The sequence below is a fragment of the Gekko japonicus genome, unplaced genomic scaffold (genome assembly GCF_001447785.1).
Source record: "Gekko japonicus isolate JY-2015 unplaced genomic scaffold, Gekko_japonicus_V1.1 scaffold751, whole genome shotgun sequence".
NCBI classification, from domain to species: Eukaryota; Metazoa; Chordata; class Lepidosauria; order Squamata; family Gekkonidae; genus Gekko; species Gekko japonicus.
The window spans coordinates 65,426-85,245 of NW_015169196.1; the positions used below are offsets into that span (position 1 = coordinate 65,426).

At 47.5% G+C, this 19,820-nt stretch overlaps 1 protein-coding gene across 1 annotated transcript in view; it reads left to right on the forward strand.

Moving 5' to 3' along the window:
- The first annotated feature begins 217 nt into the window (after positions 1 to 217).
- Positions 218 to 19,820, forward strand: part of FEZ1 (fasciculation and elongation protein zeta 1) — a 69,863-nt gene continuing 50,260 nt past the window's right edge. The window contains exons 1-2 of the mRNA XM_015416321.1: positions 218 to 380; positions 7,907 to 8,248. Of these exons, the coding sequence (XP_015271807.1) occupies positions 7,938 to 8,248 (311 nt within the window). The 5' untranslated portion in view covers positions 218 to 380; positions 7,907 to 7,937. The remainder of the gene's footprint in view (positions 381 to 7,906; positions 8,249 to 19,820) is intronic.

Genomic DNA, 19,820 nt, shown 5'->3' on the forward strand with positions numbered 1-19,820 from the left:
CGAGCAGGCTTGCCCCTCTGTGGTCCCAGAGTTAGGGGTCTTTTTTCCTGTGGGGTGTGTGTGTGTGTGTCTCAACTCCAGTTAGTGCTTGTATGTCTTTGGAGGGGCCTGGGTTGGAAGCCACTGTGTTGGTGTCACTGTCTTGGAGCTAATGCATATTGATGAGGAAGGCTGGGCCCGCCGCTTGCCGAAGCTCTCTGCAGAGGGGAGGCAGCCGAGCGCCTGGGAAGAGCACTGTTCCTGCACAGGCAGGAAGGCAGGCAGGCAGGCAGGCAGCTGCTGCTAGCTGTTTCCCTGAATACATTTGTGGTTTTGGTTTTCTTTTTCCATCCTCTGGGCCCATCGAGTGGGATGTTGAGCTGAGTTGCTGCCACACTCAGGTGTGTATTTTTGGGCGTTTGGGGGGGGGGGATGAGAGATGCTAGAGAATGCTTATCCGCAAGGGTTTCTGAGCAATCCTTTTCCCATTGTTCGTTAGGAAAGGCCAGGATGAACATTGAACGGACGCTGGAAATTGCTCCTCTGTCTTGGGGTGGAGTAATTTTGGCTTGCCACAGTGCTGTTGGCAAAGGGAGGAGGGAGTACAGTGGCATATATGTCAATGGACGGTCACTTGTATATGTTGGGCTTGGGAGAAAATGGAATTGGGAGGGGGGGGAGTGCTCTCTGTGCATGTTTGTGTGTCTGTAGATCGCCTGTCTGTTTGGAAGAGATAATAGATCCTTTTTTTAGCTGTTGTGTACAACAGCCTGGCTGTGTGATGGTCGAGTTGTGTACAGGTGGGTAATGTGTGCACCATGCTGAAAAGGTCAATTGGGATCATACGCACAGGGTGGGAGGGGGTGTTACGTGTGTATCTGTGCGAGACAAAGAGAACTGTATGAGGAGTGGGTTGCGGCAAGCCCTCTACACTGGGGGCAGCGAAGCCTTCCTTCATGAGGGCAGGAAGCTGTGTAGAGAGAATTTTTACAAGGAGGTTGTTAGGTGTGCAGGAAGTCCAGCGGTATGGATGTTTGTGCACTCCCAGTGTGTGGTGGTATTCATGTGTGGGAAACAATGTGCTTTGAGTCTTGAGAAGAAAGCAACAATCCTGCTCGTATGTAAGGTATATTAACGCCTCTGAAAGTGGGTAGTTGACGTTCTTTCCCTCAGGTGCAACTTTCCTTGGTGTACAGACAGGAGATTGTACATGGACACAGTGGCTGTTGTGTTTGTGGTGATAGTAAAGTTATTTGTGGGTGGCCATGTGAGCAAAGGAAGGTGGTGTGTTGGTGCAGAAGGGTGTTGGCTTCTAATCTCTTTTCTAAGGTAAGTATGAGGGAAGGTCTGTTCTGTGCATCGCTTGGGTGACTCGAAACAAGGTGACCTCCTGTTTACTGCTGTCCTGACAGAATTACTATGAAGTGTTTGTAACTCCTTGGGGATGCCTTTAAATACTGCAAGCAGAGCACAACGGGCAAAGTCAGGCTGTCTGGAGATGAAAAAGTGCAAGATTTTCACCTTTTGGTTAGGCTTTTGGCCCTGACATCCCTGGTCATCTATAGGTTACAACAAGCATTTATGCAGTGGAATTGGGTTTTGTGGGAGAGGGAGCACAGCTCATATATTGGAGTTGGAAAACCTAGGCCTGTTTCTTAACTTCTGACCTGCCAAATGGTAAAGTGGTGTAGCCCACAGAGTTGTGGTCCCAATTTATTTATTTATTTATTTGAACTTTTACCCCACCCTCCCAGCCAAGGCCAAGAACAAGAAGAAACAAGAAGAAAAACAATTGGCTGCCACATCCCCCCATTCTTAACTGTTTTTCCTTTGGGTTTTGCATAGGGTTGCAAGATGGCTCAGTGGGTCCATTTTGCTCACATGCAGGCCTCATTTAGATATGCAGAAGAAGAACTAGGGTTGCCAATTTGGACACAGTAGATTCTTGGAGATTTGGGGCTGGTGCCTGGGGAGAGGGGAATTTATTCCCTTTCTCACAATACAAGAACTAGTGGGCACTCAATGAAATTGCTGAGCAGTTGGGTTAGAATGGAAAAAAGGAAGTACTTCTTCACCCAAACAGTGATTAACACATGGAATTCACTGCCACAGGAGGTGGCGGCGGCTACAAGCATGGCAGGCTTCAAGAGGGAATTGGATAAACATATGGAGCAGAGGTCCATCAGTGGCTATTAGCCACTTGTCTGGGGCAAGTGATGCTCTGTATTCTTGAAGCTTGGGAGGGGGGCAGTGGGAGGGCTTCTAATGTGGACCTCCTGATGGCACCTGGTATTTTTGGCCACTGTGTGACAGAGTGTTGGACTGGATGGGCCATTGGCCTGATCCAACATTGGCTTCTCTTATGTTCTTATGTTATTTTTTATTTGCATGGAGCCTTTACACCGCAAGTATTAACAATGTGAATTTCCCCACTTGCAGTCTGAAGTAGTACCCTTTACTACCTCAGAATTCTAGCTCATCACCTGGCTTCATGTCGACTGACCGGGCCTCACTGTGGAGGGAGGAGATGGGTTGCTAATGGTTGCCGTGTTCAGGATCGTCAAGGGATTTTTCTCCCAGGCCCGGGACATCCTTGCTAGTTCCCCAGTACACTGTGGGCAGTAGGGGAGGGGGAATAGCGGGGAGGGGGTTTCAAGACAGGAGTGGGGTTATTTTGTTGTGTCTGGCATGCTCACCTCTGTGATCATCATCTGGAACTATCCAGAGCATTGGCCTTCTAATTTATGATGTATTGTGGTCTAGGCTGTTACCAACTCCAGATGGGAAAATTCCTGGAGGTTTGGGGTAGGGTTGGTTGCCAGCTCTGGGTTGGAAAATACCTGGAGATTTTGGGGGAGGAACCTGGAGAAGGTGGGGTTTGGGGAGTGTTGGGACCTCAGCAAGGTACAATGCCATAATTCTTGACCCTCCAAAGCAGCCATTTTCTTCAGGGGAACTGAACTGCTCTCTGTCATCTGGAAGTCAGCTGTGATACAGGGATACCTCCAGGCCCCGTATGGAGGTTGGCAACCCTAATCTGGGGGCTGGAGCTTTGGGGGGACCTGGTTTGGGGAGGGGAGTTAGCAGGGTATAATGTCTTAGAGTTAATGTTGCCAATCTCCAGGTGTGGCCTGGATCTCTTGTGGCATTACAACTGATCTCCAGACAACAGAGATTGGTTCCCCTGGAGGAAACGGCTGCTTTGGAGGGTGGACTCTGTGGCATTATACATAGCTGATGTCCATTCCTTCCCACCCTAAACCCTGCTCTCCCCAGGTTCTATCCCCAAATCTCCAGGAATTCCCTAATGCAGAGTTGGCAACCCTACAGTCCCCCCTCCAAACCTGCCGTTTCCTCTAGGGGAGATCAGTTGTAATCCTAGGAGATCTCAAGGCCTTCATCTGGAGGTTGGCAGCTCTTCTGGGCTCACGAGGGCTGCCTTGTGGTAAGAAGCTGGATTAGGTTTTGACTGTCAGTCTTTGGCAGGTTTATGAAGTGACTAAATTATGTCCCAAGAGAGGATAGTCACAAATCTAGAGGGGTCTCTGAATATGGGAAATACCTCAGAGACAGGGGACAGAGGCAGTATCGTTCACTGGGAAATGTGAAGGAAAGACTGAGTTTTGTGTGTGGAAGGGGGTGCTGCTGGGCAGGATGCTGCCAAAGTGGAAAGCGTGGAAAGATGGGTGGCACTTGGAGGAAATATTTCTTCCCCAGTTTCCCATTCTCCCCCCCCCCCCCCCCCCGCCCCCCGTTCAGCTGCTTCCATCACATTGTGCTTGGCCGGAGGGAATGTGAGGCTGCGCGTGAAATAATGAAGTGGCACATCGGAAGCTCTGCCGTCTGCCCTCACTCTGCTCCCTGCCTAGAAGCCCAATGTCCCCTTGGGAACAGAGGTCATTCCTACTCCAGCAGAGGGTCCGTTTAGGGGAATTCAAGATGAAGGTGGATAAAATTAAAAATCAAAGGCCCGAAGGGTCAGATGCCAAGGGGAAGGGGGGGCAGCCTTCATCTACAGTCAACATGTTTTCAGGTCTTCTCGTTCTGTACTACAGAGGTGAATGAAGGCTTTTCGTTGTCAGCAGCTGTGTGCAAGAGTTAAGGAGTGTTCATGCCGCAGAGTTCGGAGTGAAGTGTAGCGATTGTTGGAACCACATAGAAGGGGCAGAACTTGGAACAGCAGGGGCAAGTATGGATTAGGTTGTGCCGGTCTTGACTAAGCAGGAGGATCTTCTGAAATCAATGGACTGTCCAGCTATAATTAATTTTGCCGTTGCAACAACCCAGAGTCTCATGGCACTTTGAAGACTGCTTTGTCGTAGCATAAGTTTTTGGTGACAAGAGTTCACTTTGCTGGAGTCACAAAGTGTTCTCTCCCGTTGGCAGGCACTTTACGCATACACAGGCACACATACAGGCGTAACAGTGGAAACTGTAAAAGTGGGACCAAGAGGCCATGAAATGCCAGAACTATAGCTAGGGTTACCGCCTCTGGATTGGGAAATACCCGGTGATTTTAGGTGATGTAGCCTGGGGAGGGCAGGATTTGGGGAGGGGAGGGGAGAGACCTGAGCAGGGTATAATGCAATAGAGCCCACCTTCCAAAGCAGTCATTTTCTACAGGGGAACTGATTTCTGTAGCCTGGAGATAAGTTGTAATTCCAGATCCCCAGCCACTAGAGTTACCAATAGGGTTGCCAAGTCAATTTGGCTTACTGGCGGGGGAGACTCGCTGGGCTCCGGGAGCCGTCCGGTGATGTGCACACGCTTGCGCTTTGTGTGCACCGCCAGCACGTCACCAGAAGTGACGCGCGACATCGATCATGTTGAGGGCGTGGCTTCGCTCGTCGGAGGGAAAACCATAGAGCTTTCCCTCTGACAATCGGGGCCACGCCCTCAACGTGATCGACGTGGTTGCGTCACCTCTGGTGACGCAGCCACGCTGCGCTTCGGGGGGGGCGGAGTTTCCCCTGGGGCCCGATTCCACGATGGCGGAAATCGGGCCTCCAAAGCGGGGGGGTTACCCGCCCCCACTTGGCAGCCCTAGTTACCAACCTCCAGGTGGGGCCTGTAGATCTCCTGGTATTACAACTGCTCTTCAGGCAACAGAGATCAGTTCTCCTGGAGAAGATGGCAGCTTTGGCAGGTGGACTGTGTCTGTATGGCATTATGCCATGCCAAGGGCATGCCCTTCCCAAATCCCACCGTCTCCAGGCTCTACCCCCCGGATCTCCAAGTATTTCCCAGAATTGGCAACCCTATCAGCCACCACCTGGAGGTTAGCAACTCTAATGACAGCCCTCGACTTTTGCAAAGTTTACCCCATGTTGGAAGAAGCCTCGGTCCACCCTAGCATGCTCACAAATGAATCCTTTCGCTAGAATGCATTCACTTGAATTCAGGTGAGACTAGAGCATGTCCTAAAGTCATTTTGTGCTCTAAGCGTGTCTGAGGCCTGGCTCAGGACCTGAATGGAAGACCACCAAGGACGGTTCATGCACGCCGTCGTCGACGAAACCATCACCAGCCAAGTTAGGCTGGCCCCGCCAGGAAAAAGTTGCAGCAGGACTTCTGATATCTGCAGATCCACATAAAAAACGGCAGCAAGAGTTTGTTGCTTTGTGCTGGAGGGTTGTCACAGAAACAGATCGACCGCCAAATGATTGCCAAGGTTTGCAGTGGCTGCTTTGACAATGGAGAAAATCTAACCCAGCAGAAGCGTTCTTGGCCACAGTCCATCCACTAGGAACCGGACTGGATGGAAACAGCAGGCAAAGAGGCAGTTTCCTTTTAGACTGGATGAGGCGTGTGGGCTACGGGGCTTTGGATTGGTCCCATGTGTGGTTGCCGGTAATGAACCCACTCTGTTTGTAATATCCAAAAGCGGTTAACAGCACACTTTGCAACTTTGGCTGGGTCAGGCTGGAAATGATAAATGCAACGAATTAAAGCTGGAAGTCAGGAAGCTAGCTGAGCGCCGCCATCCCTAGTGGAAGAGCCTTTCCAGACAGTGCTGTTGTTGGCTTTATAATTGCAATTATTGTGTAGCTGTCGCACAGAGTCCAGACGCCTTGCGATGTGTTGTGGGCAGCATCACATTTCCCTAACACTCAGACCACAGCTGAGAAAATGCAGATTTCCCTTGCATCTCTCGTTGCAGTGGTAAGTACTGGGTCCCAAGTCAAATACATCAGTTTCTTTCATTTCTCAGAGTGATTAGACCCTGCCTGCCTGCCTGCCTGCCTCCTGGAACGGAGAACCCTTCTCTCAGCTAGTGTTGTGGGGAAATTAGCCACAGGTGAGGGGTGGCATCTGCACATTATCCCTGCTAGGGTTGCCAATACCTGGAGATTTGAAGGGTGGAGCCTGGAGAAGTGGGGTTTTAGGGAAGGTAGGGACCTCTGTAGGGCAGAATGCCATGCAGTCCACCTTCCGAAGCATCCTTTTCCTCCAGGGGAAGGAGAATAAAATGTTTTAAATAAATACATATATAAAAGATTTATATATGGAGATGTTTATATATTGGGACTGTAACATTCCAGGACTGTTTCTACCAGAGACTGGCTGAGTTTGGAGCTCTAGAACAGTAGCCTACCAGGACTCTGGAGGTGGCCAGTGAGGAACTAATGGTTCTGACAATGGCCTATCATTGGTAGTTGTTTGGGGAAGTGGGTGGAGTCGCGTGCTATTTAAACAGGGCAGTTGCCCTGGCTTTTTGCATTTTGTTCTTGCTGAATCACTAATAAAGGAGAGCTGATCACTAAGCTTGGGGTCGGACCATCCATGGAACCCAGTATTTAACAGAAGATCAGTTGTAATCCCTGGAGAACTCCAGCCCCACCCCCCAAGTTGGCAGCCCTAACCCCTGCTCCCCTCTTGCACTTAAAATTAGACCCTTCTTTCAATCTGATTGGGACATTCTGTGTTTTCATGCGTGGAGCTGCTATCATGCTAGAGTTTCCAGCTTCAGGCTGGGATCTTCCTAGAGATTTGGGGGGCAGAGCCTGGCAAGGGCAGAGTTCAGGGAGGGGAGGGAGTTCAGCAGTGAGGTTCTGTGTCACTGTATGGGGGCAGGGATGCCCTGTATTCTTGGTGGTTGGGCGGGTCAACATTGGGAGGGCTTCTGGAGTTCTGGCCCTGCTGGTGGACCTCCTGATGGCACCTGGGTTTTGGCCACTGTGTGACACAGAGTGCTGGACTGGATGGGCCATTGGCCTGATCCAACCTGGCTTCTGTTATGTTCTTATGTCCTAGAGCCTCTCCCAAGCGACCATTTTCTCAAGGGGAACAGATTTCTGTTGTCTGAGTTCAGTTTGTAATTCTGGGCAAAATCTAGGGACCACCTGGAGGTTGGCAACCCTGCCTAGCTTGGTACTTTTGTACTGGGATACATGTCTGTGTAATTAAAAAAATCATACAGAGAAGCTGTTGTCTCTGTGGGTTATGCATGTTTCACTCCTTCCTTTTTTATTTAAAGTTTTCAAAACATTTTGACATGAAAGTTATCACTACCGCCTGACTAAAGAAATCTTAATTAGTTGCATGTGTTTCTAACCAACTCATTTGTTGTTGTTGTTCATTCGCACAGTCGAGTCCGACTCTTTGCGACCCCATGGACAAGATCTCGCCAGGCCCTCCTGTTTTCCGCCGTCCTCTGAAGTTTGCTCAATTTCATGTTTGTTGTATCTATGACACTGTCATAGATTAACCCTATACATTTGCTTATGAATTACCCCATTTTTAAAAATAAGAAACCAACAATTCTTGCCTAGCTTTTATAGGATGCATGCAGGCATCATCTGTTGCTTGCGTTCACTCTTTATTCATTTTGTTGATTTGCAGGGTAGGACCTCCCAGCCACAGTAGGCACCAGCGCCACTGTTTTTTATCACTGTTGGCTCATTCATGTTCTTTCTTTGTATCCCAGAAGTCATCACTGTGTCCTTAGCCAGCCCAAGATGGAAGCCCCCCTGGTAAGCTTGGATGAAGAGTTTGAGGACCTAAGGCCGTGTTACATCGATGACAGGGATGAAAAATCCCACTATTATTATGGATCTTCTCCTCGGCATTTGGAAGACCCTTCCCTTTCTGAGCTGGAGAACTTCTCTTCTGAAATCATCAGCTTCAAGTCCATGGAAGACTTGGTCAATGAGTTTGATGAGAAGCTCAATGTGTGCTTTCGGAATTACAATGCCAAAACTGAGAACCTGGCCCCTGTGAAAAACCACCTCCAGATTCAAGAAGAGGAAGAAAATCTGCAGGATGAGGAGTGAGTAGATTAGAAACGCTCCGTTGTACTGAGAGAAACATGTTTAAAGTGAATGAAATGTGTTACTGGCCTCTTGCTCCTAATATTCATTCATGGGCACGCATCAGTTTACCTATTACCATGGTCAAAGTGATAAGACTGCAATTTTTCATGCTCCTTTCCATGTAAAGGTAGCAGCCTAACTAGCCCACACTAGCCAGAGTTTGGACGCTAATCAGAGCTCGGCATGGTCAATACTTGGGTGGGAGACCACCTAAGAAGACTGGGGCTGCTGGTCAGAGGATGGCCAATGGGCTCTTTTTGTAGAAAAAGCCCAGCAGGAACTCATTAGCATCATAGGCCACACCCAACAGCAGAAACTCATTAGCATGTTAGGCCACACCCCTGACAGCACAGCTCATTAGCACATTAGGCCGCACCCCCATGTTACCAGAAGTGTGGTCATCCAGCCACACCCACCTTTTGCTTCTTATTCTGTTTACCTTGTTTGTTGTCAAAACCCAGGGCTTTTTTGTAGCAGGAACTCCTTTGCATGTTAGGCCACACACCCCTAATGTAGCCAATCCGGATGAGTTTCTGCTGTTGGGTGTGGCCTATTATGCTAATGAGTTCCTGCCGGGCGTGGCCAACTTGGAAGCCAGCCGGAACGCCGTTCCTGTGCGTTCCTGCCCAAAAATAGCCCTGGCAATGGCAAACCACCTCTGCTGACCGGTTTCCTTGAAAACCCCATGAGGTGGGACTTGATGGAGTCACCATAAATTAACCGCAACTTGATGACACTTATTGTTTTATGTACAGACAATATATGCGTTTGTTTAGAACAGGTGTAGGCAAGCCAGCGTGGTGTGGTGGTTAGAGTGTTGGACTAGGATCTGGAAAACATTCTTGATGTGAGGATGCAGTGAAGGAAAGAACGCGATAAGCCTCTGTGGGTCACCATTGGAGAGAAAGGCTGGGGTATTAACGAAGTGAATTATGAAGAAGCTGCCCTAATCTGGATGGCCCAGGCATGCCCGATATCATCAGATCTCAGAAGCTAAGCCGGGCCAGCCCTGGCAAGCATTTGGATGGGAGACCTCTGGAGAATACCAGGGCTGGGATGTCAGAGGCAGCCTATTAAGCCGCTTCTCTGAATTTCCTCCGTGCTCAAGTAGGAGTTGCCAGAGGTCGCCATGACTCCCAGGCATGAGCACGCACACACGCACACACAAATGCAAAAAAAGGAGAGAGGAATACCCGGGTTAGGACACAGAGGCAGGCAATAGCAAGCCACCTCTCTGAAACGTCCAAGCCCCACTAGGGGTCGCCAGAAGTCAGCCATGACTTCCAGGCATACACACACGATACCCCCCAAAATGATAAAGAATCCCCTGCCATGTATGCAAAATGGAAGCACACTGGGTCATTTTCATTTATTTATTTGCAACATCTCTAGTTCTTTATCCAAGAGACAGAGGCAACCCACCGCATCACTGGCAGAACCACTGGGGCTCAGCTTACCTCTAGCCAAACACTACCCTAATCTCCCCATAGCCTTTCATTTTGCTGGCAGATCAGCATCTTAACAGGTAGATGTTGAAGGTAGGGCTGCCAAGTCTTGTTGAATCGCGGCGGGGGATCATCATTCTTTACAGGAGCTCTGCCGCGGGGGACGGCAACAGGCGTTGCACCGCCGTCACCAGGATGTGACGCTACGCGTTGCTCTGGCAACGGGAAACAGCCCCGTTGCCAGAGCAACGCGTAGCGTCACATCCTGGCGACGGCAGTGCAACGCCTGTTGCCGTCCCCCGCGGCAGAGCTCCTGTAAAGAAGGATGATCCCCCACCGCGATTCAACGAGACTTGGCAGCCCTAGTTGAAGGTTTCTTGGTACTTGAATCAAAAAGATAGCTTTACCCCTGCTCTGGAATCCAGAAAGCCAATTGGCACATTCTTGGCTGAGGATCAGATGAGATGAAACAGTGGAAGATCTATGATTGGTTCTCTAGTGCATTTTTGAATTGGTAAACAGCCATTAAGTTGGAGGAATAGCCATTAGGGGGAGGGGCCATGGCTCAAAAGCAGAGCATCTGCTTGGCATGCAGAAGGTCCCCATTTCGGTCCCTGGCATCTGCCGGTAGAAGAGTCAGGTAGCAGGTGATGGGAAAGATGTCTGCCTGAGATCTTGGAGAGCCACTGCCCATCTGAGTAGACAACACTGATCTTGATGGACCAACCAATGGTCTGTTTCAGTATAAGGCAGCTTCGTGCATCCATAGTAAAGAAAGCTTCAAACTTTGCTCAGTCGAATGGTAACCCCAAGTAGGATCCACCTGTGTTTTATAGGTGCCATCTTTGTAAGGGTAAAATAAAATGTGTGGCGCTTAGGAGGACCAAATCATGCTTGCTGTTTTTCAGCCCTGCCTCCTGAAGTGTGGGGGAATGGGACCTGTGACCCTCTGCTACACCCAGCACTGGGCCCTCCTTTTAATTGATGCTCTTCCATTACTGTTTTTGCAGTGTTTCCCAAAATAAGTGTTAATTACAAATTAAGTTCTCCGAGCATTGCTTTTACCCAGCGACAAAATTCATTGTCAAAGTGCAGCACAAACAGCAGTTACCATTTTGACCAAGGGACCCCAGGAAAAGCCGAAACTGGATATATGAACAAATGTTTTCAGTGCTGTAAGGAGAAGGGCTGATTCGTGTTGACAGGCGTGGGAGGGAGCCTGTATTCCTGTGGTTGGTTCGGCACATTGGCCCAGAGCAAAGCTGTAATAAGTGCATAAGCAGCTGGTTTCTAGAGGCTGCTGCTATGACTCACTCTCCTCAACTGGCCTCAGTGCTAGTACCTGGGATTTCTCCCCCCCCCCCATGCAGAGCAAATTGCAGCTTCGGAAGAGGGATGGAAAGAAAGGGTTAATCCTCCTCCTGCCTAGCGACTCTTCCCCAGTCTTCCAAGCAGTTGCCCCCGGATTGCTAATTAAATTTTTTAAAAATTGTGGGAGATCCTAATCACAGAACTTGCAACACAACATCTGTTTTTGCCCTGTGCACGCACTGGGATTTCTGCACGCATATGGACCTACCTGTTTCGGGTGAGATGAACGGTTTTGTTTTGTGATGATGGAGTTTTGGTGACTCACTGGAACAGTTTGCACTTACTAACTGCTCCTTAATTATTTTACAGGGGTTTTGGATCAATGTTTATATTGCTGTTTATGGCTCCCATTTTGTGTGTGTGTGTTTTATGTTCTTGTGTTACCCTTTATTGTTCGAATGTGCCTTGAGAATTTTTTGTGTGGAGAACACAATATACAAACATTTGAAAGAAATATACTCAAGGGGCCTCCAGTACTGGAGTGAATGTGAATTGCATTGTGCAAGTTTGGTCTGATAAGACATTAAGGCAAAAAGTAGCAGTATCTAACGTTACTAGGGCTTGCATCACAGTGGCGAGATCTTTTCTGCCTAGGAAGAGCTGCAGCTGGCTCACTAGCTAGAGTTGGTGAGAGGTGCCCCTGGCCATTGCTAATAAATAATTATTGTATGGTGTTGTGTGTGGTATATAGCCAGGAGATCCATAGGTTGTCTGGCTGCCTTAAGTACTAGCTCCTTTTAGCGTTATGCACCAATTGGTGGTGAGCTAGACTTATTTTTTGGGCTGAGAGAGCTCTGAGAGAACTGTGACTGACCCAAGGTCACCCAGCTGGCCTCATTTGGAGGAGCAGGGAATCAAACCCAGTTCTCCAGATTAGAGTCCACTGGTCTTAACCATTATACCACACTGGCTCTCTGGCCATTGCTGCCACCTGTTTATGCAACAAAAGGCCCAGATTCAACTACAAACCCACTCCCTTTAGGGGGAGTGCAACCTCATCCAGAACAGGAGATACCCCAGTTCCTGGATCAGGAATTTGTTTATTCTTTTATTGTTGTTTCAGTGTGATATAAGCTGCCTTGGGATCCAGAAATAGATCAGGATACAAATATTTAAAATAAATAATTCACCATACCGCGACCAGCTCAGAACCTGCTTTCAGACATTCAGATTTTCTACTTGCTGGCTGGTGGTGCCTGCTGCCACCATCTCTGCTGATTGTAACCTTGCTGCCACGTGTAACATGTGTGCTAATGCTGCCGCATCTGTTTATTTGGGTTTATCATTTGGATGTCAGTATGCCCATGGCAATTAGCATGAAATACAAACATGGCAGTGGTGCCAGCAGCAGGTATGAAGGCAAAAAGCCTTCTCATGAAGAACTACACCGGAAAACAAATATAGGATTGTATTTGCAAAATATGGCTCCCAAGAAGCTAATGAGGACTTCCTGTGTATGGACTTGGTTAACTAGGGTTGCCAAGTCGAATATCCTTACCGCCACGCCCCCAACGTGATCGACGAGGTGACGCAGCCGCGCTGCGCTTCGGGGGGCAGAGTTCCCCCCAGGGCCCGATTCAGCGGCAGCGGAAATCGGGCCTCCAAAGCGGGGGTTTACCCGCCCCCACTTGGCAGCCCTATGGTTAACCCCAGTTTTATGTCAGTTGCACTGGTTTCCGTTTTGTTACAAAGCCCACTTTAAAGTGTGGCCGTTGACTTCTAAACCCTTAATGACCTTGGATCAGAGGATTTGGAGACTGCCTTTGCCCATATGGGTAATTTGCCTGTAATCATTTTTCTGCTGTTTCCTGAGTTTATGGTGGTTGTTGTTTGGTTGTTTAGATGATGTTATTACTTTATTTGCTTAGCTGATTTTTCTTCTGAGTTTTATGGGTGGGTGATTTGCATGGTTTTAAGCTAATAATTTTGTCATATGTTGTTTGCTTTTAATTCAGAATTGTAATGTTTAAATTTTTCTAAACTGGTTGAATAATTTGATAGCAGGACAGACTATAAATACCGTGATAGGACAATCTTAAACAAAGTTACACTCTTTTCAGTCCACTAGAAGAGGGTAATTCTATTTAGGATAGCACTATCACTGCTTTTATTACCCGCCTTTCTACAGATCAATAAAACAGCTTCAAAGTTATGGTTGTATTGCTCAGTGTTGTTTGTGTTATTATATGCTTAAGGGTGTATTAAGCTCTTTTTTATCTGAATAATTTAGTCTGGAGTAAATAACGTCTCTATTCTCTTTGTTGCCATCAAAGCCCTTCAAAGTTAGGGGTGCCAAACTCCAAGTGGGACCTGGGGATCCCCTGGGATTACAACTCATCTCCAGACTACAGAGATCAGTTCCCCTGGAGAAAATGGCTGCTTTTTTTGGGGGGTGGTGGCATTTATGGTATTGTTACTCCACTGGGGTCCCTGTCCTCCTCAGGCTCCACCCCCAAATCTCCAGGAGTTTCCAAACCTGGATCTGGCAACCCTACCCCCCACCGGTGGCCAGGGAGGACCTGGCAACCCTATGTAACCAGAATGGTGATCATCACTGGTGGTGATATACACACGCCAAATTCACTGTGTATGCACAGTATGTGTTGGCAAGCGATAGCCAGCAACAGCCTTCCAATTGCTTGTACACACGGTGAAAGAGACGTGTCTAACCGTCATGACAATTGACATTTAACATAAGAACATAAGAACATAAGAGACGCTAGTGTTGGATCAGGCCAAAGGCCCATCCAGTCCAACACTCTGTGTCACACAGTGGCCAGAAATACCAGGTGCCATCAGGAGGTCCACCAGTGGGGCCAGGACATTAGAAGCCCTCCCACTGTTGACCCCCTCCCAAGCACCAAGAAGACAGAGCATCACTTGCCCCAGAGCCCCTATCTATACCTTGTGGCTAATAGCCACTGATGGACCTCTGCTCCATATGCTTATCTAATTCCCTTTTGAAGCCGTCCATGCTTGTAGCCGCCACCACTTCCTGTGGCAGTGAATTCCAAGTGTTAATCACTCTTTGGGTGAAGAAGAACTTCCTTTTATCTGTTCTAACCCGACTGCTCAGCAATTTCATGGAGTGCCCACGAGTTCTTGTATTGTGAGAAAAGGAGAAAAGTACCTCTTTCTCTACCTGCTCTTTCCCATGCATAATCTTATAAACCTCGATCATGTCACCCCTCAGTCGTCGTTTCTCCAAGCTAAAGAGCCCTAAGCGCCTTAACCTTTCCTCATAGGGAAAGTGGTCCAACCCTTTTATCATTCGAGTTGCCCTTTTCTGCACTTTTTCCAAAGCTATAATATCCTTTTTAAGGTGTGGTGACCAGAACTGCACACAGTATTCCATTTGCACCGCCCCCCCAAGCACTGCTTTATATGATAAACATCACATCATCTCTGAACAGCCCAGGAAGGCACATTGATAATGGAACTGGATTATAACCCACTGCAATGATTATTGCAGGTATCACTGGTTTTTACTGCTTTTTCTTACACCATGTAATCTACCTTCTGTATTCTTTGGAGTTTATCTGGTTTTAGATAATTTGTTCTTTGCATTGTTCTCTAATTCTGTAATCTTAGACCTATTCCATTGTTTGTTGGTTGTTTTATGATGTCTGTGTGCGCTGTTTTATATCCGGTAATCTGCCTTGGGTCTCAGGGGAAAAAAGCTGCTATAACAGAGTAAATAAATAAATATTGGTTTTGTTTATTTTGTTGAAGAAAGGCACATGCTACCTTTCAAGGCGGCTAACAAAAAAAAGAAAATGTCAGTGCAAGCAATGACAACTAATTCAATCAATAACCTCCATCAAAATGGTGGAACCCCCCCCCAACCAATAAAAGCATCAGTAGAACTGCAGGATAAGTGGAAGCAAAACCATCATCCATTAAATGCACATGGATGAAATTGTTTTGACTTGGTGCCTAGAAGACGGTAAGGCTGGTGCCAACGCAGATGTCTCTGGGAAGGGTTTCCCATCACAGGAACTGCTCTGCTCTGAGTCTGGTTTCTGTCTGCCTAAACTCTGAGGACAGGGGGACGTGGAGAAGAATCTCGAAAGATAAACTGTTGAGCTTGACTGGGAACAGGCAACCCTTCAGGCAGATTTGTCCCACCATCTGTTAAACCAGGGTTAGGTAACTCAGCACAGAAGACCAGTTTTTTGAACTGAAGGGCTGCAATCAGTTAAATTTCTTATGTCATGATGTACTAGCATGAGGGCTGTCAGTCTCCAGGTGGTGGCTGGAGATCCTCTGGTATTTCAACTGGTCTCCAGGTTACCCAGATCAGTTCCGCTGGAGAAAATGGCTGCTTTGGAAGGTAGACTCTATGGCATTATACCCACCTGAGTTCCCTCCCCTGTCCTCACTCCGCCCTCCCCAGGTATCTTCAGGTATTTCTCAACATCTAAGCTGTGTGCATGAGCGACCGCTCATTAACACAGGACGTCCTGCTCAGCAGTAGTCTGGAGCCACACAGGGTCCTGCACTGCCCATTGCCCATTTAAAGATTACAGGAGTTATATTCTGCTCAGGATGTGAACTGCTCTGCTCAGTAGGGAGGGAAATTATCAGGAGCATTGCTGACAACCCTAAGTAGCACTATGTGTGCATAATATTTCTGGGAATCTGAGCGGCAGGCCAGCACTGGCAGTAGTTGTGATTGAATGGAGGTTTCTTTGTGTTGGTAGCCCAAATAAATTCAGCATCTCTTTCATGGGTAGAAGCATAATTTCTCTTTGTATTACACCACAACCACCAGATTTTTCACTTTATCTTTGTTCTTTTTGCTGTCGAATCTGTTGCTTCCCTGTTTGGTTCCCTGCAGCTGCTGTCATTAATTTTTTTTTCTTGGCCTGGCCCCAGAAATGTGGTGCTTTCCCCCCCTTTTCTGAACAGAGACTGCATTTAGCATTGTAAAGATGTGGGTAAGGATGTACAGTAGAGCTCCATGTTTTGCAGTCCTCAGTTATACAAAATACCTTGTCATCTCTATTCACTATAGGCGCAAATCCAGTCCAATCGAAATCAATCCGTCCATCATATTTTCATCCTGCCCTTCGTTCAAGAAGCACAATGCGGCATACGTGGCTCTCCTGTCTTGCATTTTATCCTCACAACAATCCTGTTAGGTAGGTAAGGTGGCCAACCTCCAGGTGGTGGCTGGAGATCTCCTGGTGTCTCAACCAGGCTCTAGGTTACAGAGATCCGTTCCCCTGGAGAAAATGGCTGCTTTGGAGGGTGTTGTACCAAGCTGAGGTCCCTCTCCAGGCTCCACCCCCAGACTATCCAGGCATTTCCCAACCCAGAGACGGCAATCCTATAGGTAGGCCTCGCTCAGGCAGTGCATCTGGCCTAGTGAGTTCCAGGACTGAATTGGGTTTTGGAACTGGGTCTCCCTCATCCTCCCCAGATGAAAGGTAAAATTCCAATTAACTTGAACGCAGCAGGTGGGATTTTATGTCATCCCTGTGGAACTTTGTGGACTGCTGTCCCCTTGTTTTCTAAATGAAAGCTATTTGTATTATCCACGGGCTGCTCAAATCTACGATAGTCTCATTGACTCCGAGAAGGACGCACTCATGTGAGTGAAACTGGCCCGAGGTCAGCCAAGTACCGTGCTTGACTCCTGTTGATTTTGTGTTTGAATTTATTCGCAAACGTGCAGTGAAACGGAAACAGAGGCAGTCGAGTGTTCAGTTTGTTTCAGCCACTGGCCATAAAAAGCGTGCCAACGAACAGGAACCCTAGATAATAAATAAAGCTGATTAGATAGTAGACGATCAATAAATACATATAAAGAGAACACAGAGTAACCGCAGACTGATGTGAAGTGGTCTCAGGACAAACCATCAAGGCCTTTGAGAGAGAGGACCTATGCAGGACAAAATCCATGGCGGGGCTGGCTGTTCTGGGGACACAGGAAAGACCACACCATTGTGTGCCTATAAATTTAGCAGCAATTTGCCAATCCCATTGTGATGTCCTCCTTATTGGGGAGACTGTTTTTCCTTTAAAACACATTATGTTCACATAAACTTGGTAGATTACTGATGCCACCAGGAATTAAAAATACCAAATCTCTCTATTATGGTAGAATGACCTTGTGTCTTGGCACTTCAGAGGACTATGTGGCCCTGAGGAAGGACTGTTCTGACTGCTGGGATAAGTTTAAACAAATATTGATTTATTTATAAAAGAACAAAATAAGTTTCTGCGTATTTTTGAACCGTTGTTGAAGAAAGGAACTTATAAATATATCTGATAAAGCTTGGCGTCACACACTGTCTCTCAAAACACCGAAACTCAGTTCTGACAGCCTTAGCCACACAGGCTAAACTCTGCCACTCTTAGCCACATAGGGTAAACTGTTTGTCTTAGCCACACAAGCTAAATGGTTTGTCTTAGCCACACAGAATAGACTCATACTGCTTCTTCTGCCATACAGGCTAAACTCCAAAACTCTCCACACTTACAGAATCTCCTCCGAGACACCCCTCCTCCCACATTCTCTGTCATCAACCAATCACATCACACTCCTCTTACATTACTGCAGTCAAACTAAACATTTAAAGAAACACCCACACCAAAACATGAAACCATTACACCCATCCTCTTCCCTCTTTCCCCCCCACCCCACCTTGCTCTGTATGCTTACATAACCAAGGAAGTGAGTCAGGTCCTCCGTGGCCCACAGTTAGGGTTGCCAGATCCAGGTTGGGAAATACCTGGAGATTTTGGGGGTGGAGCCTGGGGAGGGCAGGGCTCGGGGGAATGGAGGCTTTTCAACAGGGTATAAGGCCATAGAGTCCACCCTCCAATGCAGCCATTTTCTGCAAGGGAACTGATCTTTGTCGTCTAGAGATCAATTGTAATAGTGGGAGATCTCCAAGTGCCACTTGGAGGCAGGCAACCGTACCCAAGGTTGCTCGGTGTACTCCCTGTGTGATAAGGATGTCCCCAGATAACAGCCCTACCAAAGCTGGGGTCCAGCCTGATAACGACTAGCTCGAAACTGTTGCTGTGGGAACTGCTTGATCCTGTTATACAGATCCTCCTGAAGAAGCATAGGCAAAATGAAGAGGGGTAGTATAACAGAACAAAACTATTCTTTTTCCACTGCGCCATTTTTTTTCTTTTGCTCTATCTGTGGTGGAGCCCTTTTCTCTTGTATGTAGCCCAGATGTTGGCGAAATTTTCTTTAATGAGAGCTGCTTCCCCCCCCCCCCCCCCACTGTCGCGCACTGTCTGTTTATCCTAGAAGAAAACCTGGACTTGTAAGAGCACCAGCCATGAAACTATCCACAGAAAAATCCTATGGGAATAAAAGGGTTTTAAAAATCTATACCAGATCTTTTTGCAGTCTTTTCCCGGGTGTTCCAGCGACCCTGAAGGAGCCAGGGAGCTACCAGTAGCTCATGAGCTACCTGTGGGAGAACTCGGGATTGGCCTGTCCGTGCTAACAGCAAGTCTTGTGCTTTGTTTTTGTATGATATTTGGGCTGAGAAAATCTTTATGTGGACAGACACTCATGAAGGCTCTGTACTTCTCACTATGATGAGAAGTAGTGAATAATACCTTTTGCTCCCTTCTCCCCACAAATAGAGTAGCGCTTTGAATGATGTAATTTATTTACCGTCTGCCTTTCTCACGGAGTACAGTGAAACTGGTAGTTTACACCATGTTAAACCAATGCAATGAATTGGATGAGGTATCTAATAAGCAATGTAATAGGACTAGGATTACGGGAATCTGAAACAAAACATAAAGGGTTAGATACGATATGTTAAATAATAAATAACATTATGTTACGTAATAGAGAACACTGCATTAACAGCAAAATAATATGTAGACTATACACAGTGGTACAGTCCACTGCCCCATTCCCTTATAAAAGTGCTTTCCTAAATCATAACATTATAATACAGTCCTCTATAAAAATTCCATACTGCACAATTCTGTTTTACATAGACTGTGGAATGACAGACGTGTGGGAGCCTTCCTACCCCTCCCCAGGAAGGCCATTCTACAAGGTGGGAACCACAACAGAGAATGCTCTTGTATGGGCAGTTGTTGATCTTGCCCATTTGCAGGTAGCATCCCTGAAGGCCATGCTCGGATGAGTGAAGCTGTTGTGGCAGAGCATAGCCGGAGAGAAGAAGAGAAGAAGAGAAGAAGAAGAGTTTGGATTTATACCCCGCCCTTCACTACCCAAAGGTGTCTCAGAGCAGCTTACAAACTCCTTTCCCTTCCCCTCCCCACCACAACAGAGAATGCTCTTGTATGAGCAGTTGTTGATCTTGCCCATTTGCAGGTGGCATCCCTGAAGGCCCTGCTCAGATGAGTGAAGCTGTTGTGGCAGAGCATAGCCGGAGAGGTGGTCCAAGGTCCAGAAGGGCTTTGTGCATGATAGCCAGTACCTTGAATTGAACCTGGTGATTGATGGGCAGCCAATGGAGGGACTGCGGAATGGGTATAATCTTCATGCCCCAGTTAGCTCCAGGTAATAACTATGCTGTGATGTTCTGTACCAACTGGAGTCTCTGAGTTATCTTCAAAATTAGACCCAAGTAGAGTATAATGAAGGAGCTGCGGTGGCTCAAGTGGTTAAGACGCTGAACTGCAGGCTGTGGAATGTCTGTAGTTCAGCAGTTCGAGACCCGGGTGCCGCATGACGGAGTGAGCTCCCATCTCTAGTTCC